The following is a 20908-nucleotide window of genomic DNA, read 5'->3' as shown; positions in this document are numbered from 1 at the left end:
CACCCAAACCCGGTACCCGGGTATCCAGCCTGGAGGGATTGGGTGGAGAGGGAAATGAGAGGAAGGTTTGGGATGGAGGGGCACACTATACCTATGGCTGAGGCAGACTGTTGGCAAAAACCATCACAATATTGTACAGTAATTATCCTCCAATTAAATAAATAATGAAAAAAAAATATTTACATATATAAAAAATAATGAAATAAATAAATAAAAATGGTGTCTATTGTTAGATGCCTTAAATCTTTTTCAAAAGTTTTTTGTATTTGTGATGTGGAGGGGCCAACAGCACATTACTTTCAGTTACTAAACAAATAGGATATATTGCTGCGTCCATATGTTCACCTTACAATGAATATATATTTCTGTTGTCCAGGTCAACAGAATTTTAATTATTGATGGTGTCAAGGGTATATTCTATCTTGTTGACTAGAATTAAGATTTTTTTCTGTATCTAATCCTAATGTTTCTAAATTGTGCACTGAGGCACCCTGGGTGCTACAGCAAGCCCTCAAGGGTGCTTCAGGATGTTTTAAATTTTAAAGGAAAACAACATTCAGCATCTGTCATACACTGCTTGAATATCTAGCTCAAGGCGGTTCACGGTTTGAACATGAACTCACGTTATCTTCCTTTCATATCTTTTGAACCTGGGTTTTTGGCTTTTGCCATAATAAAAAGCATGTGCTGTGTGAATATTATCATGCAATAGGAAATGATAATTGCCTGTGACCTGTGATTCTAAGATGTGTTCAGGCTTCAGTTTTTACAGTATACCATACCCATCCAATTTGGAAGTAGTTGTAGCTGTTTAAGAATAAAATAAAAATAGTATATTTCTTTCAATTTGCATGTATTACTTTTTCAAGGGGCTACTAAGTTGTTAGGACATAAATACTCAGTTTATTTGAATTTAATGACCCAATAAAGGATCTGTCAGGGGTTTATTATGGCCCATTATGGTCGTAATGAACAGAGAAAGTTTGAGAATATCTGGTCTAATCTGTTTAATTCCTCTACTTTCTGACTTCTGTTTTGTGGAAAAGCATTGACTAAATTTAAATCTGTTTGAATCACTGGAAAATAGTTGTTTGCTTTTTTCCCTAGATAGTGCTGCAAGAGGGAAATTCACAAAAGAAATCAGATATTTCGGAGAAAACCAAGCGTTTGGTAAGCATCTTTTCATTTAGCTAGCATTTAAGGTTTGAATCTTGTGTGTAGGAGTATTTTAACTGTGCGTTATTATTAAATATTTCTCTCTTTCTTCCTTTTAAGTGAAGCTAATTTAACTTTTTCCAATAGACTAGATGACTATTGTTTTAAAAAATACAGAAACACAGAAATGTATGACAAAAGTGAAAATCACCTGCAAATTCACCACCCAATCAGATACATGTCACAGATTACATTTTTCTAAGCAAATATACATATATATGTGTAATTTTACGTAAATGATATTATACTCTATGTGACTCAAACCTGCTTTTTTTCACTTTATAGTATAAATAGTTATCTATATAAATCCCCATTATTTTGATAACTGCACCATAATGTCGATCCTATGTCCTACTGATAGACATTCACATTGCTTCTAACTTTTTGCTATTGAACAATAGCCTGTGTGTGCTACACACCTATACATGTACATGTATATTTGCCCACCAGGCTGCTTTTTATATTAGTAGATTCCTAAATGTACGGTTTGGGGGCTAAAGAAAATTACACTTAAATTTCGCCCACATTGCCAAACTGACTTCTAAAAAGATATCAGTATAGAATATGAGAGTATTCCTTTCTCTGCATTGTTGTCAAAATTGGATATTTATATGTTTTTTTTTTCCTTTTTAATCTGTCATTCTTATAGAGGAATAAATGTTTTTCAGTGATTTAGACCACCTTATTCAGAGGTTAGTTATTATTTCTTACTTTGTGAATTACCTGTTTATGTTCCTTTTAATTTCACTTTTTTTAAAACCTCCATGAGTTAGGGGTTTTAACTCTATTTGTCTTTCAAATTCATCATTTTTTCCTATTACAAAGTTCATATTTTTATGTAGTAAAATTGATAGACATAGCCTTCTACATTTGGGTTTAATTCTATGTATAGAAAGGCCTATCTCATTCCTCATTTTTTTAATCCCATATTTTCTCATTGTACTTTTATGATTTCCTTATTATTTTGATACTTATATTTTATAACTATCTAAAACTTACTTTAATATAATATATTCCTTATTTTTCTATCACTCTTTTTATTGCCAGATGTTTTTATCAGAGTAGTATTGACTCTGGTCCAATTTTATTCATTTCTCTGTCCCATTTAAATCTATATTAAAATAAAATCACTTTGTAGTTATATATAATATCAAATTTTAGAGTTTTTGTGAAGGGACTAAAAGTGATAAAGAGTCAGTGCTAATGTAAGGAAAATGACCTTTAATTTCATAGGGTATTAAAAGAGTAGATAACGTGGTGGTATGCTAAATTCTAATAATAAAATAACAAATATATTGTTTCAAACTTTCAGTTTTGGCTTCTGAGTTAGTTGATGAAAAAGTGAGAACTTTAAAAAATTTTTTTAGTTAAAAATAATTTAGACCAATTATACAAGTGATACAGTAATACATCCCTGTTGTAAATATATATATATATATATATATATATATATATATGTTTAGAGAGAGAGAGACTTGAAAGACCCTCTTCTCTCAGCCAACCTTACAGTCCTTTTTCTATGCTATTAAATGCACATGTATAGATGCATATACTTATTTGTTGCTGTTTTGTTCTATTTTCATAGGACTGAATTTGTGTTATGTAAGAGAATTCTCAGAGACCCTCCCTTCATTCAGTTCCCCAGATAGTCTGAAATTCAGGAGAAGGAAATTTGTTTTAGTTCAATAACCATAAACTCAGTACCTTCTCAGTGCTGTTACTTTCTTTGGGTTGTGGGAGAGCAAAAATAACTGTTCATAACCCCAGGTTGCTCAGTTAATTCAGAGACACATATTAAATACATAATTATAATTATCATGTACATGATTATACTGTTTATAGAAAGAATACAGAGTAGGTAGGAGCAAGATTTCAAAGGTCAATGGAAATTCATTTGCAGTACAGGAATCAAATGGCAGTATTCCGAGATCAGAGAGAGATCACTTGTAACTGTCCAGACATAAGGCAGACTGGAATTAGCAGACTGTAGGGTATAGTAGGAAGCCGGTGGAAGATGACACTGGGCAGGAGGGTGAGAGCTACATGATGTTGTACAAGGGAGCCTGATCTCCGGCCTGTAGACAGATGTGAGCCGTCAAGCAGGAAAGTGATATGGTCAGAATTTAATCTGTTGTTCTGACTACAACAAAAACAGAGCCAATTTCTTTTTTCTTTTCTGTTATTATAGTGGCAAATCACTAGTTTTATTATTATATCTAATATATTAAAATGTTTTTTCAACAGAATGAACTAAAACTGTCAGTGGTTTCTTTGAAAGAAATACAAGAGAATTTGAAAACAAAAATTGTGGATTCTCCAGAGAAGGTTAAGAATTATAAAGAAAAAATGAAAGATACAGTCCAGAAGCTTAAAAATTCCAGAGTGAGTTTTCTTTTTATTTTAATGCTTTTCTGTCCCTCTTTTATTTTTTAACAACTCTTGTTTAATCATGTGTTAATTTTCTATTTCCAAATTATCTATACATCTCTCCCTCTTAGACTTTTTGCCCTTGTCTCTAAGTTTTAGCTCTTCTCTAAAGTGGATATAAGAAAAGAAGTATAATTTCAAGACATTTTTTAAATTATGCAACAAATTTCTTTTGCCCTGGGTGATCAAAAACAGAAGTGATTTGTCCTCAAAAGAGTTAGTCACTATATCTTAAGGGAGAATGGTATTATAATCAGTTATATAATTTTAAGTTATAATATAGTTATAATTACAATATTATATTTATATAATACATTTATAATTATAATTATATATATTTGTATAATTATAATTATACTTATATTATTATAGTTATATAATTATATATATAATTTTATAATTTTATAATCAGTTATATAATTTTAATTTATAATATATACTATGAAAAAGTATAGGCTATGCATGTATGGAGGCAGGAAGTATATGGGAATTCTGTACCTTCTGCTTAATTTTGCAGTGTACCTAAAACTGCTCTAAAAACAGTGTTATTGTTTTTTTTTAAGCACTATAAAGAGAAATAAATAAAAAATAGCATAGGGTGCTTCAAAAAAAGCATGAGAGTATTCTAGTTTAGTATTGTGAAAGTTAGAGGTAAAGATGGGAAGGAAGTAGAAATTTATGCTTACATCTAAAGGATGAACAGAGGTTATCTTAGTAAATTTATACTCTGAAGAGCATTCAAGGCAAAGAGAACAGCATGTGCCAATTGTATGAGGTAAGTAGTAGAGAGGAAGTTACATTCAAGGAAGAAAGTATGATGTATAAGAAGGAGAATGGTGTGAGATGATGATGGACAAATAGGCCATGGGCAGATTTTTCAGGATGCTGGATTTTACCATAAGAGTAGGAGTCCACGATTGGCTAATTTATGAGTTGGGAATGTTGGAACATGGTATGATTTATGTTTAAAAAAGATTATGAGCTACAGTGGGAGGTAGATTTAGGAGGGGATAGAAGTAGAAGTGGGTAGACAATTTAGCATCCTTTATGAGGAAAGGTTCTAAAACTATTAATTGAAAAAAAGTTTCTGGTTTATTTCTGAATTTGTTATTTAAGTCATTTCTGATAATTGAGAATAGGCAAAGATTAATAGAACAGTAGTGAGAGCCCAGAAATAGATCTGAGTATTTGAGGTCTATTTATTTAATAAGCCATTTTGGTTCAACTGGTTGTTCATCTAGAAGAAAAGCAAGTTAGGTCTGTACCTTGTATCATTTACAAAGATAAATTCTAATTGGATCGAAAATTTAACAGTTTTAGGTGAACATTGATATTATCTTGGATAGAATTTTGAAATTAAGATCGAAAACCCAAAAGCTGCAGAAAAAAGTAGACCTGTGAAACATATACATAACGCATATGATAGGTAAAGGGATTATATCCATGATATGCAAAGACACAAAAGAGTATTTACAAATTAGTAGGAAAAAGACAGCTTAATGGAAAAATGAGCAGTGCTATGATTAAGCATTTCACTGAAGACAAAATCCAACTGGTTAATAAAGTAGGAAGAAGGGGTAGACTCGGAAAGAAGCCTTTGTGTTATTGCAGTGCTTGTGGTAAACATGTGCTCATTTCCTAATTTTAGAAGAATTAATCGTTTTGTAAGAATTACTTGTAGTTACATAAATGAATAGGAAGATTGTAATTGGTAATATAATTGCCCAGGAGTAATTGGGAGTAGTTTGAGTATTAGCAGAAATGAACTCTTTAAAAATCATTACGAATAACCTTTGGAAGGTACTTCAATGAGTGGTTTAGTAAAATTATGCTATGTTTTCTTTGTTCAAGGATATTTAACAGTTAGGAAGCCTAATTATATGTGCTTAGACACATGCCAGTAATATTGCTTTGTTACTGACCTAGAAACTTAATTGTTCTTTGCTCTTAAGTTTTCAGTATTAAATACAGAAATTAAGAGCAAACAAATTGACATTACTGCAGTTTCATAAAGGAGAGTGTCAAACCGGTATCTGTTTTTTTTTTTTTTCTTTCAAAGCAAGAAGTAATGGAAAAATATGAAATCTATCGAGACTCTGTTGACTGCCTCCCTTCATGTCAGCTGGAAGTGCAATTATATCAAAAGAAAATACAGGACCTTGCAGATAATAGAGAAAAATTAACCACTGTCTTAAAGGAGGTTTGTATTGTGTGGAATTTTTATGCCTTTTTGTTATGTAATAGTTTACTGTAGTTCCTCGGATTTGCTTTTACTTTCTGTTGCTACTTTCTTACCAAAAGGTAGGATCATTCTACAGTATACTAGATGTGGGCAATGTATGCTCAGGAATAAAACACTATTCTTTTTAAACATAGCAGTAGTAGACACATTGTTACCTTCAGATGAAATGAATAATAAATTGATTAACATAGCGTATTGCCATGTATATTTTGGGGAAGAGTCATGGAATTTTAAACTTGTTCTGACAGTTGGAAATGATCTTCTAGACAGTAAGCATAAAGTCCCAACTTGCTGCCTAACACTGTAGCTAGGATATATAAAGAGATTTAAGGTTCATGATACAGACCCTGCCCTGAGTGATGATGGACCGCTAATGCCATTTTCAAGTTTCTCAGGCTAGAAACTTGAAAATCCTTTTCACTTCATCATCCCAATCCATACTGTCTCCAGGATCACTAACATAGGTTTTGATGAAAGATTTCTCTTTTCAGGGAAGAAGGGGCTGGAAGGTGAGATTGTCTGGGATATTCTTTCCCAATTACATGCTTCCCTTATCTCCCATCAAGAGTCAGCAAAAAAAAGGGCGACGGGGGAGGATTGAGATCTACTGCTTTAAATTGTTTCTAGGGTCTACCTTTTCCTCTTTATTTCTGCTCCTTTAATTCAGACCCTTTCCCCCTGAAACCTAGCCTGTTGGCTGATCTGATATGTTCCTCTGTTCTGGCCCTTGCTGATAAAATGACGCGATAAACACACCTCTCTAGGTGTCACATACTTTCTCAGTATCCCTAGGGCCTTCCTAGGGATTCTCCAGGCAGGAACCCTGGAGTGGGTTGCCATTTCCTTCTCCATGTCTTTTGTTGAGTCTGCACTCTTGTGCTGGGCTTTCAGTGTTTAAACAGTTTTATCACATTTTGAAATTGTATTTTATTACAGCTCATCCTTGAAGACAGTCCTTTGTAAATTCTAATTTGTTGTATTGACTTTAAATATATCTCATAAAATATAGAGCCTGAACTTGGAGGACCAAATTGAGAGTGATGAGTCAGAATTGAAGAAATTGAAGACTGAAGAAAACTCCTTTAAAAGACTGATGATTGCAAAGAAGGAAAAACTTGCCACAGCACAGTTCAGAATAAACAAGAAGCATGAGGATGTCAAGCAGTACAAACGCACAGTGATTGAGTATGAACTTATTTTCAATTTAATGTATTAGAAAGTCATTAGAAAAGCCTAATTCATTTTATTTTCCTTAAGATTCCAAACCTCCTGTAATTTCAAAAAGGTATTCCACCTTTGGGTGACTAAAGCAGTTGTAACTCATAATGCTGCCACATCTAAATGTATAGAGATGTTTTAGGTATTAGTTTTTTAGTTTATTTTCCTGATAATCACAATTCTAAATCCTTTGCATAATTTGTTAGAAGGGTTCTAGTGCTATTGCTTATTTCAGTACATTTCAGAGCCAGCTATCCAGAGTTGTGTTAGAATAAATCAACTGCTGCTGCTGCTGCTAAGTCACTTCAGTCATGTCAGACTCTGTGCGACCCCATAGATGGCAGCCCACCAGGCTCCTCCATCCCTGGGATTCTTCAGGCAAGAACACTGGAGTGGGTTGCCATTTCCTTCTCCAATGCATGAAAGTGAAAAGTGAAAGTGAAGTCATTCAGTCGTATCTGACTCTTTGCGACCCCATGGACTGCAGCCTACCAGGCTCCTCCATCCATGGGATTTTCCAGGCAAGAGTACTGGAGTGGGGTGCCATTGCCCTCTCCGAGAATAAATCAACTAGTTCATGTTATTGTTCAGCTAGTCTAGAGCATTATAGCATATTTTGAGAAAAAGTCTTCCATTTTTATTTAAGTACCAAGTACTTTGCAAGAATTTTGTCACCGTGGTTGTTGGCAAGTATGTTTGGATGTTTCACTGGTGGAATCTTCTTCCCATCAGTTCTAAAAATGTGTTTTTAGAATAAATGCCCCAGATATGTCTATGAGATGACACTATTTCAGTTTGTAAAAGGTATATTAGGATGGTCTGAAGAATTCCTTTCCTCTTCCTCATGCAGATGAAGAAAAAGGGCAGAACCTGAGGGTTTTAATTTGTCACTTGCCTTGCAGGAAAGTTGTATTAATTCACACTCCCACCAACAGTCATGAGTGAGTGCAGCTGGGAGAGGTGACTTAAAAATCTCATTTTTAAATAACAGCTTTGTGTGGAAGAGCTTACTCTTCCTGATTATAGCACTACCTTGTGATTCTCATCTGCTTGCTTTTAAATGTTGAGATGTAGGTGTGTCAGCCAAATATTGATACAAATAATCTCTCTGGAATCAAAATTAGAGTTAAATGTTTGACTGTTTAAATGCTTAAGTGGAATGATAATTTCACCTGTCTCTCTTTTCCTTTAGAGACTGTAATAAAGTTCAAGAAAAAAGAGGTGCTGTCTATGAGCGAGTAACCACAATTAATCAAGAAATCCAAAAAATTAAATTTGGAATTCAACAACTAAAAGATGCTGCTGAAAGGGAGAAACTGAAGTCTCAGGTGAGTATATGTTCATAAGAAATAATTTCAGATAATCTTGTGGGTTTAAAATGTAAATTATGTCACCCTCATTTTGAAGATTTTGTCAGTTCTTCAGGGTAAAAATTGGCCCCTCAGGTCTGTTGCTTTTGTTTCCATTTGCAGTATCTTTTCCATTACCCTGGGATAGTCTGCATGTATGTCTCCTCACACCTTTTCCTTACTCACCTTTTTTCCCTGTCAGCACCTAGAGTCATGCTTTGCAGTAAGAGTAGGTACTCTATAAAGTTTCTGAATGTTTTTGATAAATTAACTTAGATGGTGATTTAAAGTAAAGTCTTCCAAAAAATTTTTGTACCTTTTTTCTGATAAAAGAATCTCAAAAGTGTTTCCTAGGATCAGTTTAGATGTATTTGAGTTGTTACCTGAAACAAAGTAGCTTAGGTCGGCTCCTGTATTTTGAGATTTTTTAATGATAATTTTATCACAAGTACCAAGTTACTTTGCCTGTTTCAAGTATATTTATTTTATTGTTTCATAGACAGTCTCAAGTTTAATGTGGACAGGCGTCTTCTACATTTTTGTCTTCCAGAATATCAGTACAGCGCCACACATGTTCCCTGCTTCTGTTTTTCCTTGACTGCCAAAGACCCAAAGAAGTCGTCTATTCCTACTCTGTTTATCACATTATCATTCTCTGTTTAACCTTTATTTATTTATTTATTTTTTAACTTTTATTTTTACTTTATTTTACTCTACAATACTGTATTGGTTTTGCCATACATTGACATGAATCCACCATGGGTGTACATGAGTTCCCAAACATGAACCCCCCTCCCACCTCCCACCCCATATCATCTCTCTGGATCATCCCCATGCACCAGCCCCAAGCATCCTGTATCTTGCATCAAACATAAGACTGGTGATTTGTTTCTTACATGATATTATACATGTTTCAATGCCATTCTCCCAAATCATCCCACCCTTGCCTTCTCCCTCAGAGTCCAAAAGTCTGCTCTACACATCTGTGTCTCTTTTGCTGTCTCGCATACAGGGTCATCATTACCATCTTTCTAAATTCCATATATATGTGTTAGTATACTGTATTGGTGTTTTTCTTTCTGGTTTACTTTACTCTGTATAATCGGCTCCAGTTTCATCCATCTCATTAGAATTGATTCAAATGTATTCTTTTCAATGGCTGAGTAATACTCCATTGTGTATATGTACCACAGCTTTCTTATCCATTCATCTACTGATGGACATCTAGGTTGTTTCCATGTCCTGGCGATTATAAACAGTGCTGCGATGAACATGGGGGTACATGTGTCTCTTTCAATTCTGGTTTCCTCAGTGTGTATGCCCAGCAGTGGGGTTGCTGGGTCATAAGGCAGATCTATTTGCAATTTTTTAAGGAATGTCCATACTGTTCTCCATAGTGGCTGTACTAGTTTGCATTCCCACCAGCAGTGCAAGAGGGTTCCCTTCTCTCCACACCCTCTCCAGCATTTATTGCTTACAGACTTTTGGATCGCAGCCATTCTGACTGGTGTGAAGTGGTACCTCATTGTGGTCTTGATTTGCGTTTCTCTAATAATGAGTGATGTTGAACATTTTTTCACGTGTTTGTTAGCCATCTGTATGTCTTCTTTGGAGAAATGTCTATTTAGTTCTTTGGCCCATTTTTTGATTGGGTCGTTTATTTTTCTGGACTTGAGCTACATAAGTTGCTTGTATATTTTTGAGATTAGTTGTTTGTCAGTTGCTTCATTTGCTATTATTTTCTCCCATTCAGAAGGCTGTCTTTTCACCTTGCTTATATTTTCCTTTGTTGTGCAGAAGCTTTTAATTTTAATTAGATCCCATTTGTTTATTTTTGCTTTTGTTTCCACAATTCTGGGAGGTGGATCATAGAGGATCTTGCTGTGATTTATGTCAGAGAGTGTTTTGCCTGTGTTCTCCTCTAGGAGTTTTATAGTTTCTGGTCTTAGGTTTAGATCTTTAATCCATTTTGAGTTTCAGATGACATGAGCCTCTACATAGAAAACCTAAAGACTCCACCAGAAAATTACTAGAGCTATTCAATGAATATAGTAAAGTTGCAGGATATAAAATCAACACACAGAAATCCCTTGCATTCCTATACACTAATAATGAGAAAGTAGGAAAAGAAATTAAGGAAACAATTCCATTCACCATTGCAACGAAAAGAATAAAATAGTGATCAAATTTTTTACCTTAGTATGTCATGCTGAACCATGCCTAGAATGGTGCCTTATATTGTAGTATGCTTTCCATAAATATTTGTAGCATGCTGTTTCTTAAAACTAGCAGTGTATTAGAATATAATAAAGAATTCAAAAAAATTAAAGATGAGCAACCCCTCATCCAAATATATTGAATTAGAACCATCAGCAGTAGGGCCCGTGAACCTAAATGTTTTAGCATGACTCTTGAGAACCACTGATGTATTCTGCTTCATTGTTTCAGTATTACAAAGCTCATCACCAGGCAAGCTGTTCTACTAGGACAGCTTTAGTTATTAAAATGTTACCTCTTGTTTTGAGTTTAAAATTTTTCATTTCTGTACTCTAGTGAATCAAGATCATCTCTCTGGAACAAATCTGTACCCTTTCTACTTAATAAAATTGTGCTTAAGGTATTTGAGAATAAAGATCGTGGGTTCTTTCAGCCTTCTCATCAGGCTAATTAATGCTCGTTTTCCAGCCACTCTTTATATAGTTTAATTTCCATTCTGTTTATTGTCCTCTGCTCTGTTTTCTGCTTTCTTTTATTCTGTTTAATATGTAGAATTCAGTACTGAACGTAGTCTTCCACGTAATGGTGTCACCAACCACAGAGCACAATGCTTTTGTTAAATGAAGCATAATATCAGGTTGGATTTTTAGCAGCAGCAAAACTTTCGATGCATTTAGTTGTTCAACTTGTTAAGTTGTTCTACCTTTACCCAGATGACATTGTCATATCCATTTGTTTCAGAATAGCTTGAGAGAGTCTCTAAGTCCTGTGATGACATTGAGACACATTTTGTCAAATGAAAAAACCCTTTAGCTTACTTTATAATCATCTTTCATGAAAAGGAAAGAAGGATGTGTTAAAATTGCCAAATTTTTCTTTTTGTAATTCTGTTGGATCCTGATGATCCTTCTTTTTCATTAAATATTCTTTTCCATAGATATTTCATCACTTCTGGCTTCAATTGTCATCTTTATTTATAAAGCTTTCAAAAATCTATTTTTCCTATTCTATCCACCTCAACTCCTAATTTTTTTTTAATCTTTTAATAAATTTTATTTTTACTTTTAATTTACTTTACATGTATACTATCATGTAAGGAACGAAGCACCAGTCAATGTTCTACTCCTTATTTTAGCTGCCTGATGGATATTTTCAGTGGATAAGCTTATCATTACAAAATAATATTTGTGAAATTTAGCATCTTTCAATGTCTTTCCTCTTCCTCACCCTCACTTTCTTCTTCCCCCTCTGCCTCTGTCTCCTTTCCCTTCCCTTTCCCTCTCTTTTTCATTTAGTTTCCTCATATTCTTCAGTGGCATCATCATTTTCAAAGTATCACAAAGAGTTGCAGTTTTGGATTTTCTTTAGATAATCCTGATATCCAAACAGTCACCAAGTTAATGTCATGACTTGTAAAAACTCATTGATAACTATTCATAACAACTGTTTTTTAATCATATTTCTATTACATAATTTTCTAATATTCATGAATTGCAGCAAAAACTTGCTAAATTTATTCCTTAAGATTCTCCTGCATCAAATCTGCCCTGAATCTTAAGTATGGACAAATTATTTCTGTTAAAATATCACTCTTATTGCTATACTTTCTTGTTTAAAACCCAAATTCCCTGTTTTCCTGTAGTTATTCCTACATTTAGTCAACCATTCAGCAAATGGTCTATATACCTACAAGATTATTGTTGTTCAGTTATTAAATCGTGTCTGACTCTTTGCGGCCCTATGGACTATAGCTCACCAGGCTCCTCTGTCCATGAACTTCTCTAGACAAGAGTACTGGAGTGGGTAGTCATTCCCTTCTCTGGGGGATCTTCCTGACCCAGGGATCAAACCTGGGTCTCCTGCATTGCAGGTGGATTCTTTACCATCTGAGCCACCAGGGAAGCCCTATATCTCCTGGAGTTTCCTCAAATTTATGTCCATTGAGTTGGAGATGCTATCTAACCATCGTATCTTCTGCTGCTGGCTTCTTCTTTTGCCTTGAATCTTTCCCAGGATCAGGGTCCTTTCTAGTGAGTCAGCTCTTTGCATCATGTGGCCAAAGTGTTGGAGCTGCAGCTTCAGTTGTTCCAGTGAATTTTCGGGGTTGATTTTCTTTAGAATTGACTGGTTTGATCTCCTTGCAGTCCAGTGGATTCTCAAGTCTTCTCCATCACCGCAATTTGAATGCATCAGTTCTTTAGCACTTAGCCTTCCTTATAGTCCACCTCTCACATCCGTACATGGCTACTGGAAAAACCATAGCTTTGACTAGGCAGATCTTTGTCAGCCAAGTGACATCTCTGCATTTTAATATGCTATTTAGTTTGTCATAGCTTTCTTCCAAGGAGCAAGTGTCTTAATTTCAGGGCTGCATTCACCATTTGCAGTGATTTTGAAGCCCAAGAAAATAAAATTTGTTGCTGCTTCCACCTTTTCCCCTTCTATTTGCCATAAAGTGATGGGACCAGATGCCATGATCTTAGTTTTTTTTGATGTTGATTTTCAAGTCAGCTTTTTTATTCTCCTTCCTTGTCAAGAGGCTCTTTAGTTCCTCTTCACATTCTGCCATTAGAGTGGTATCATCTTCATGTCTGAGGTTGTTGATATTCTCTCGGCAGTCTTTATTGCAATTTGTGATTCATTCAGCTTAGCATTTTTCATAATGTTATCTGCATATAAGTTAAATAAGCAAGATGACAATATACAACTTAACTTCAGTAATTTTGAACCAGTCAGTTGTTTCATGTCTGGTTTTAACTATTGCTTCTTGACCTGCAGAAAGGTTTCTCAGGAGGCAGGTAAGGAGATCTGGTATTCCCATTTCTAAGAATTATCAACAGTTTGTTGTGATCCACAAAGTCAAATGAAGCCAAAGTAGGTGTTTTTTTTTTTTTTTTTTTTTTCTGAAAAACTCTGTCACTCTCTCCCTGATCCAACAGATGTCACAATTTGACCTCTGACGCTCTGCTTTCCTAAACCCAGTCTGTACATCTGGAAGTTCTCTGTTCACATACTGCAGACTCCTCATTTGAAGATTTTGAGCATAACCTTGCCAGCATGTGAAATAAGCGCAATTGTACAATAGTTCGAACATTCTTCGACATTGCCCTTCTTTGGAATTGTAATGAAAACTGACCTTTTCCAGTCTTGTGACCATTGCCAAGTTTTCCAAATTTGCTGACATACTGAGTACAGCATTTTAACAGCGTCATTTTTAGGATTTTTAAATTGCTCAGCTGGAATTTTGTTATCTCCACTAGCTTTGTTTGTAGGAATGCTTCCTAAGGCCCACTTGACTTCACACTCTAGGATGTCCAGCTCTAGATGAGTGACCGCACCATTGTGGTTCCCTGAGTCATTACAACCTTTCTTGTATTATCCTTCTGTTTTCTGTGTATTCTTGCCAACTGTTCTTTTAATATTTTCTGCTTCTGTTGGGTCCTACCATTTCTGTCCTTTATTGTGCTCATCCTTCCATCTCACATGCTAGTAACGTAATGCTTAAAATTCTCCAAGCCAGGTTTCAGCAATACGTGAACCGTGAACTTCCAGATGTTCAAGCTGGTTTTAGAAAAGGCAGAGGAACCAGAGGTCAAATTGCCAACATCTGCTGGATCATGGACAAAGCAAGAGAGTTCCAGAAAAACATCTATTTCTGCTTTATTGACTATGCCAAAGCCTTTGACTGTCTGGATCACAATCAACTGTGGAAAATTCTTCAAGAGACAGGAATACCAGACCACCTGACCTACCTCTTCAGAAACCTATATGCAGGTCAGGAAGCAACAGTTAGAACTGGACATGGAACAATAGACTAGTTCCAAATAGGAAAAGGAGTACGTCAAGGCTGTATATTGTCACCCTGCTTATTTAACTTCTATGCAGAGTACATCATGAGAAACGCTAGGCTGGAAGAAGCACAAGCTGGAATCAAGATTGCTGGGAGAAATATTAATAACCTCAGATACGCAGATGACACCACTCTTATGGCAGAAAGTGAAGAGGAACTAAAAAGCCTCTTGATGAAAGAGGAGAGTGCAAAAGTTGGCTTAAAGCTCAATATTCAGAAAATGAAGATCATGGTATCCGGTCCCATCACTTCATGGTAAATAGACGGGGAAACAGTGTCAGACTATTTTTTTGGGCTCCAAAATCACTGCAGATGGTGATTGCAGCCATGAAAGTAAAAGATGCTTACTCCTTGGAAGGAAAGTTATGACCAACCTAGATAGCATATTGAAAAGCAGAAACATTACTTTGCCAATAAAGGTCCGTCTAGTCAAGGCTATGGTTTTTCCTGTGGTCATGGATGGATGTGAGAGCTGGACTGTGAAGAAAGCGGAGTGCCAAAGAATTGATGCTTTTGAACTGTGGTGTTGGAGAAGACTCTTGAGAGTCCCTTGGACTGCAAGGAGATCCAACCAGTCCATTCTGAAGGAGATCAGCCCTGGGATTTCTTTGGAAGGAATGATGATAAAGCTGAAACTCCAGTACTTTGGACACCTCATGCGAAGAGTTGACTCATTGGATAAGACCCTGATGCTGGGAGCGATTGGGGGCAGGAGGCGAAGGGGACGACAGAGGATCAGATGACGGATGGCATCACTGACTCGATGGACATGAGTCTGAGTGAACTCCAGGAGTTGATGATGGACAGGGAGGCCTGGCATGCTGCAATTCATGGGGTTGTAAAGAGTCAGACACGACTGAGCTACTGAACTGAACTGAACTTCCATGAAATGTTCCTGAAGAGCTCCATAGTCTTTCCCATTCTATTGTTTTCCTATATTTCTTTACATTGCTTATTTAAGAAGGCCTTCTTATGTCTTCTTGCTATTCTCTGGAACTCTGTATTCAGTTGGGTATATTTTTCCCTTTCTCCCTTGCCTTTCTCTTCTCTTCTTGCCTCAGCTATTTTTGGAGCTTCATCAGACAACCACTTTTCCTTCTTGCATTTCTTTTTCTTTGGGTTGGCTTTGTTCACTGCCTCCTGTACACTGTTAGGAACTTCTGTCCATAGTTCTTCAGACACTCTGTCTACCAAATTTAATCCGTTAAATCTTTTCATCACCTCTGCTGTATCATAAGGGATTTGATTTAGGTCATACCTGAATGGCATAGTTGCTTTACCTACTTTTCTCTAATTTAAGCCTGAATTTTGCAATAATAAGCCATAGTCAGCTCCGAGTTTTTTTGTTTGTTTGTTTGGTTGGTTGGTTTTTTACTGACTGAGCTTCTCCATCTTTGGCTTCAAATAACATAATCAACCTGATTTTAGTATTGACCATCTGGTGATGTCTATGTGTAGCATTGTCTCTTGTGTTGTTGGAAGAGGATATTTGCTATGAGCAGTGCCTTCTTTTGGTAAAACTCTGTTAGCCTTTGCCCTGCTTCATTTTGTACTCAAGGCCAAACTTGCCTGTTATTCTGGATATCTCTTGACTTCCTACTTCCAATCTAATCCCCTATGTTGAAAAGGGATGTCTTTTTTAGTTCTAGAAAGTGTTGTAGGTCTCATAGAACCAGTCAACTTTAGCTTTTTCTGCATTAGTGATTGGGGCATAGACTTGGATTACTGTGATATTGAGTGGTTTGCCTTGGAAACAAACCAGGATTGTTCTGTCATTTTTGAGATTGTACCCAAGTACTCCATTTCGGACTCTTTTGTTAACTAGGAAAGCTACTACTCCATTTTGCTGAGGAATTCTTGTCCAGGTAGTAGATATAATGATCATCTGAATTAAATTTGCCTATTCCTGTCCATTTTTAGTTTACTAATTCCTAAGATGTTGATGTTCACTCTTGCCATCTCCTACTTGACCACATCCAGTTTACTTTGCATGAACCTGACGTTCCAGGTTCCTGTGCAGTATTGTTCTTTATGGAGTATTGCAATATTGTTCTTTATATCTAAGGTTGTTGATATTTCTCCCAACAGTATTTTTTTTTAATTGAAGAATAATTGCTTTCCAGAATTAGGCAGTTTTCTGTCAAACCTCAACATGAATCAGCCATAGGTATACATATATTCCCTCCCTTCTGAAGCTCCCTCCCATCTCCCTCTCCATCCCACCCCTCTAGGTTGGTACAGAGCCCCTGTTTGAGTTTCCTGAGCCATACAGCAAATTCCCCTTGGCTATCTATTTTACATATGGTAATGTAAGCTTCCATGTTACTCTTTCCATAAATCTCACCCTCTTCTCTGGCAGTCTTTATTCCAGCTTATGATTCATCCAGCTCAGCATTTCACCTGATGTTATCTGCATATAAGTTAAATAAGCAAGATGACAGTATATAGCCTTGGACTTTACTTTCACTACTACCGGACATATCCATAAGGGAGCATTTTTTCTGCTTTGGCCCAGCTGCCTAATTCTTTCTGGTGCTATGAGTAACTGTTCTCCGCTCCTGCTTGGTAGTATTTGGGCACCTTGTGACCTGGGGCACTCATCTTCTGGCATAGTATCTTTTTACCTTTTCATATTGTACATGGTGTTTTCCAGGCAAGAATACTGGAGTGGACTGCTGTTTCCTTCTCCATTGAACTGTGTTTTGTCAGAACTCCTCACTATGACCCATCCATCTTGGTTGGTCCTGCACAGCATGGCTCATAATGTCTTTGAGTTACTTAAGCCTCTTTGCTGTGACAAAGCTATGATCCATGAAAGGGATCTACTAGGTAGTAGCCTTTATATTTGATTCAGAGAATAAGTGTGAACAAAGAAGCCATGATCCCTACCTTCTAGGATTATTAAAGTTTTGTATCTAAGCTAATCATTTTCATTGTTTAAGGTGTAATGAAAAATATATTCTCCATATAACTTTCTGTGGCTCCTTTCAGATATCGTTGATTTCTCTCCTCACATACTATAGCATTATTAGTCTATTCTGATCTGTGCTGTCCATAGCTACTAGCAACATGTGGCTGTTTACACTTACATTTAAATTAATTTAAATGAAATAAAATTTAAAATTTAGTTCCTGGTTTATACTAGCTATATTTCAAGGGCTGAGTATCCAAACTAGTCTGGATTATATCTTTCATAGGGTAGAAAGCATAACTGCCTGTCCCATTGTACTGTTATACTGCTTACAGTACTGTTGTAGGAGGCACTCAGTAATATGTTGGTTGATGAGTTAATACATACTTGGTGGATAAATGGCTATATTGGCCGTAAAACTCCATAGATATTATATAATCCTGATATCTGTGATTTGGAAAGTGAGATAATTACCTAGACCAATGCTGTCCAATAGAACTGACTGCTGGGAATGTTCTGTACTACTGAGTATGGTAGCCGTTAGGTACTTGTAGCTACAGTGCATTTGAAGTGTGGCTAGTGCAGCTGAGGAGCATGCAGCTGTTTAAATGTAAATTTAAATAATCACATGTTCCTAGTGGTTGTCATGTTAGACATGACAGAACTTGAGTTTGTTAATGTCTCTGCTGTGTTCTTTCTAAGTAGCTGACTTTTTGATGCATCTGTGTAGCTTAATAAGAGTAGGCACACGTGTGTCTGTATGTGCTTGTGCATAAGATAAATGTAGAACTTGAGTTTGAGTTTAAAAGTATTTAACTTCAGCCAAGCCATCACAGTAAGACTAACATATTATGCATATTAATATAAAATTCCACTTGGATACAGAGTTTAATTGGAAACTGAAATACGTAGCTTTTGTGAGGGCTCTGATCGATTGCTGTTACCATCCTGTGAGGCCTGGCTTAGAACTTCAGATGTTCGTTTGCTTCTGTGGGCATGCCAGTGGAATTGGGCTTTAATATTTCATTCATTCATTGTGGCTCTACCTGCTAGATTTGGTTCCTCCTTGAGAATATAGTTGTCCTCAGGAGAAAATTGTTCCTCTCAGTGTGTCTAAATGGTTGGTTTAGATATTTACAGATTATATATCTTTATTTAGCTACACTTCATTTTAATAGTTTCTCCTGAGTAATGTCTTTCTCCCAAATTTATTCAGCTTTTAATATGAATAAATACATATTCCTATATAGAACCATGAAATTAAATTGATCTGTAGCTGCTGATTGTGCCAGTTTTTTAAAATGATGTTTATGTAAGCTAGCAACTAATTCACATTATTCCTATAAGCTTTAAGAAATAAAGGTATCAAAATTTTTTTATTTATTTCCCTAATGATTTATATTCCATCATAGTTGTAGTAATTTTATGTCTGATTAGATGTTGGGAATCTAAGTACACTCTTCTGTTTTTGTATTATGATTTAATAATGATCCATGTTTAGATTTTAGGAAAGTGTTTAGCCTTCACCATCTATTTATATTCACTTAATCTAGAGCAATAGTTCTCAAACTTGCATAGGTAGCAGTCTCTGGAAATAGTGTTGTTCTTTTTTGAAACATTTTGAATTCATACTATATTTAATTATAATCTGTATAATTTGCTCAAAATCAGATAGTATCTACACTAGAATTTAAACTAAGATAAGTACTAGCTATACTATGGGTTTAAGAAAAGTTTAATGGGAGCAGCAGTTAAAATTGAGGATATTTATAACCATTATACCCATTTATTGCTTTTTCCTTCCATTGGAAAATGCCTGCTGTTTTATTTCAGTGGTGGAACACCTTTTATAATCTTTCAGCATACTACTTTTTCTTATATCAAGATTTGAGAATTGTTTCATGTAAGAAAAAGCAATGCTGCTGCTAAGTCACTTCAGTCGTATCCGATTCTGTGTGACCCCGTAGACGGCAGCCCACCAGGCTCCACCGTCCCTGGGATTCTCCAGGCAAGAACACTGGAGTGGGTTGCCATTTCCTTCTCCAATGCATGAAAGTGAAAAGTGAAAGTGAAGTCGCTCAGTCGTGTCCAACCCTCAGCGACTCCATGGACTGCAGCCTTCCAGGCTCCTCTGTCCATGGGATTTTCCAGGCAGGAGTACTGGAGTGGTGTGCCATCGCCTTCTCCAGAAAAATCAATAATAAATGGATTAAAATTGCATTTGATAAGCATGAGATAAAAGATAATGCATGCAGACTAATTGGTTTATTATTTTATTCAGTCTATAAAAATTGTTTTGTAGTTTTTTCTTAATTCTTAACATATCCATATAGGTTTATATGAAAGCTCATTAGTGCTTATAGTAGGACTGCCCGATCAGTTTATTAAAACAAAGTTATTTGTATATTTTTCAGTCCTGTAGATACTTATTAAACCTGTAATTTACATATAATTTAAATGATGATCCAAATGCAGAGGTTATAGCTATTTACAGAAATCTAGGTATTTGCCTGGTAAACATGTAAAGCTCCAAAGTAAAAACTTTTCTTTGGTTATTAAAAATATGTCCTTAATGTCTTAGAATTCAAGCCATTGCTAATGTCTGCTTTGTTCTTTCTAAGTAGCTGACTTTTTGATGCATCTGTGTGGCTTAATAAGAGTAGTCACACATGTGTCTGTATGTGCTTGTGCATAAGATAATTTAGGCTTTAAAATATTATGAATAAATATGAATGAGACTGTTGGAATTCTTATAATTCACTTTTAGTTTTGGTCATTGCATGGAATAATCCTTATTGTATTTCATTTTCTACTTAGGAAATATTTCTCAGCTTGAAAGCTGCTTTGGAGAAATACCACGAGGGCATTGAAAAGGCAACAGAGGACTGCCATGCTAAAATAGATGCAAAAACAGCTGAACTGAAGAAGAAAATGTTCAGAACCCAACCTGATTAACAGAATTACACATCTTTTTATAAAAAGCTTGTCAACTTTTAATTTTATATTCTGAAAGGGAATAGTTAAGTTGAAGTTAATGAAAGTATCAAAAGTACCAAATAATGTTGGCTTAGTCATTTTTTATATACTTTCATAGATTATTATTTTGTAAGATAATAGATTTATTGTAGACTTCCATGAACTTAAATTGTGCAGGTATTCATGTCTCTGCTCCTTGTTGTAAGTAGTGGTTGAAATAAAACAAACAATTGCATTTGAAATTTTCTTTCCCCTGTTATTTTCTTGGCTTTTGTTGCTTCGTTTGTCAACATACAGAGGTATAATATTATTGAGCCCTGACTTTGCACTAAGCATTGTGGGATCTCATTTGCTCTTCACTCAGACAGCTCTAAGTAGACATTTTTATAACTACTTGATGGGTGAAGTAACTATGAAGGTCCTGAAAGAATAAATAGTTGAGCCAAAATTTGAACTGTGCTTTGTATAATACTGAGGTCTGGAATGTTTTTATTATACCATAC

The 20908-nt window shown here is 35.5% G+C and overlaps 1 protein-coding gene across 4 annotated transcripts in view; it reads left to right on the top strand.

The window, feature by feature from the left end:
* NUF2 (NUF2 component of NDC80 kinetochore complex) overlaps positions 1-20647 on the top strand; it is a 40111-nt gene extending 19464 nt beyond the window's left edge. For all 4 annotated transcript variants that reach the window (XM_040229991.1, XM_040229992.1, XM_040229990.1 and 1 more), the window contains exons 9-14: positions 1108-1170; positions 3460-3597; positions 5702-5842; positions 6894-7069; positions 8295-8430; positions 20247-20647. In XM_040229991.1, the coding sequence (XP_040085925.1) occupies positions 1108-1170; positions 3460-3597; positions 5702-5842; positions 6894-7069; positions 8295-8430; positions 20247-20384 (792 nt within the window). In that variant the 3' untranslated portion in view covers positions 20385-20647. The remainder of the gene's footprint in view (positions 1-1107; positions 1171-3459; positions 3598-5701; positions 5843-6893; positions 7070-8294; positions 8431-20246) is intronic.
* Positions 20648-20908: the final 261 nt, after the last annotated feature.

The sequence above is a fragment of the Oryx dammah genome, unplaced genomic scaffold (assembly GCF_014754425.2).
Source record: "Oryx dammah isolate SB20612 unplaced genomic scaffold, SCBI_Odam_1.1 HiC_scaffold_28, whole genome shotgun sequence".
In the NCBI taxonomy this organism is placed as follows: domain Eukaryota; kingdom Metazoa; phylum Chordata; class Mammalia; order Artiodactyla; family Bovidae; genus Oryx; species Oryx dammah.
The sequence above is the reverse complement of the archived record's forward strand: the minus strand, read 5'-3'. Positions and strand labels throughout refer to the sequence as shown.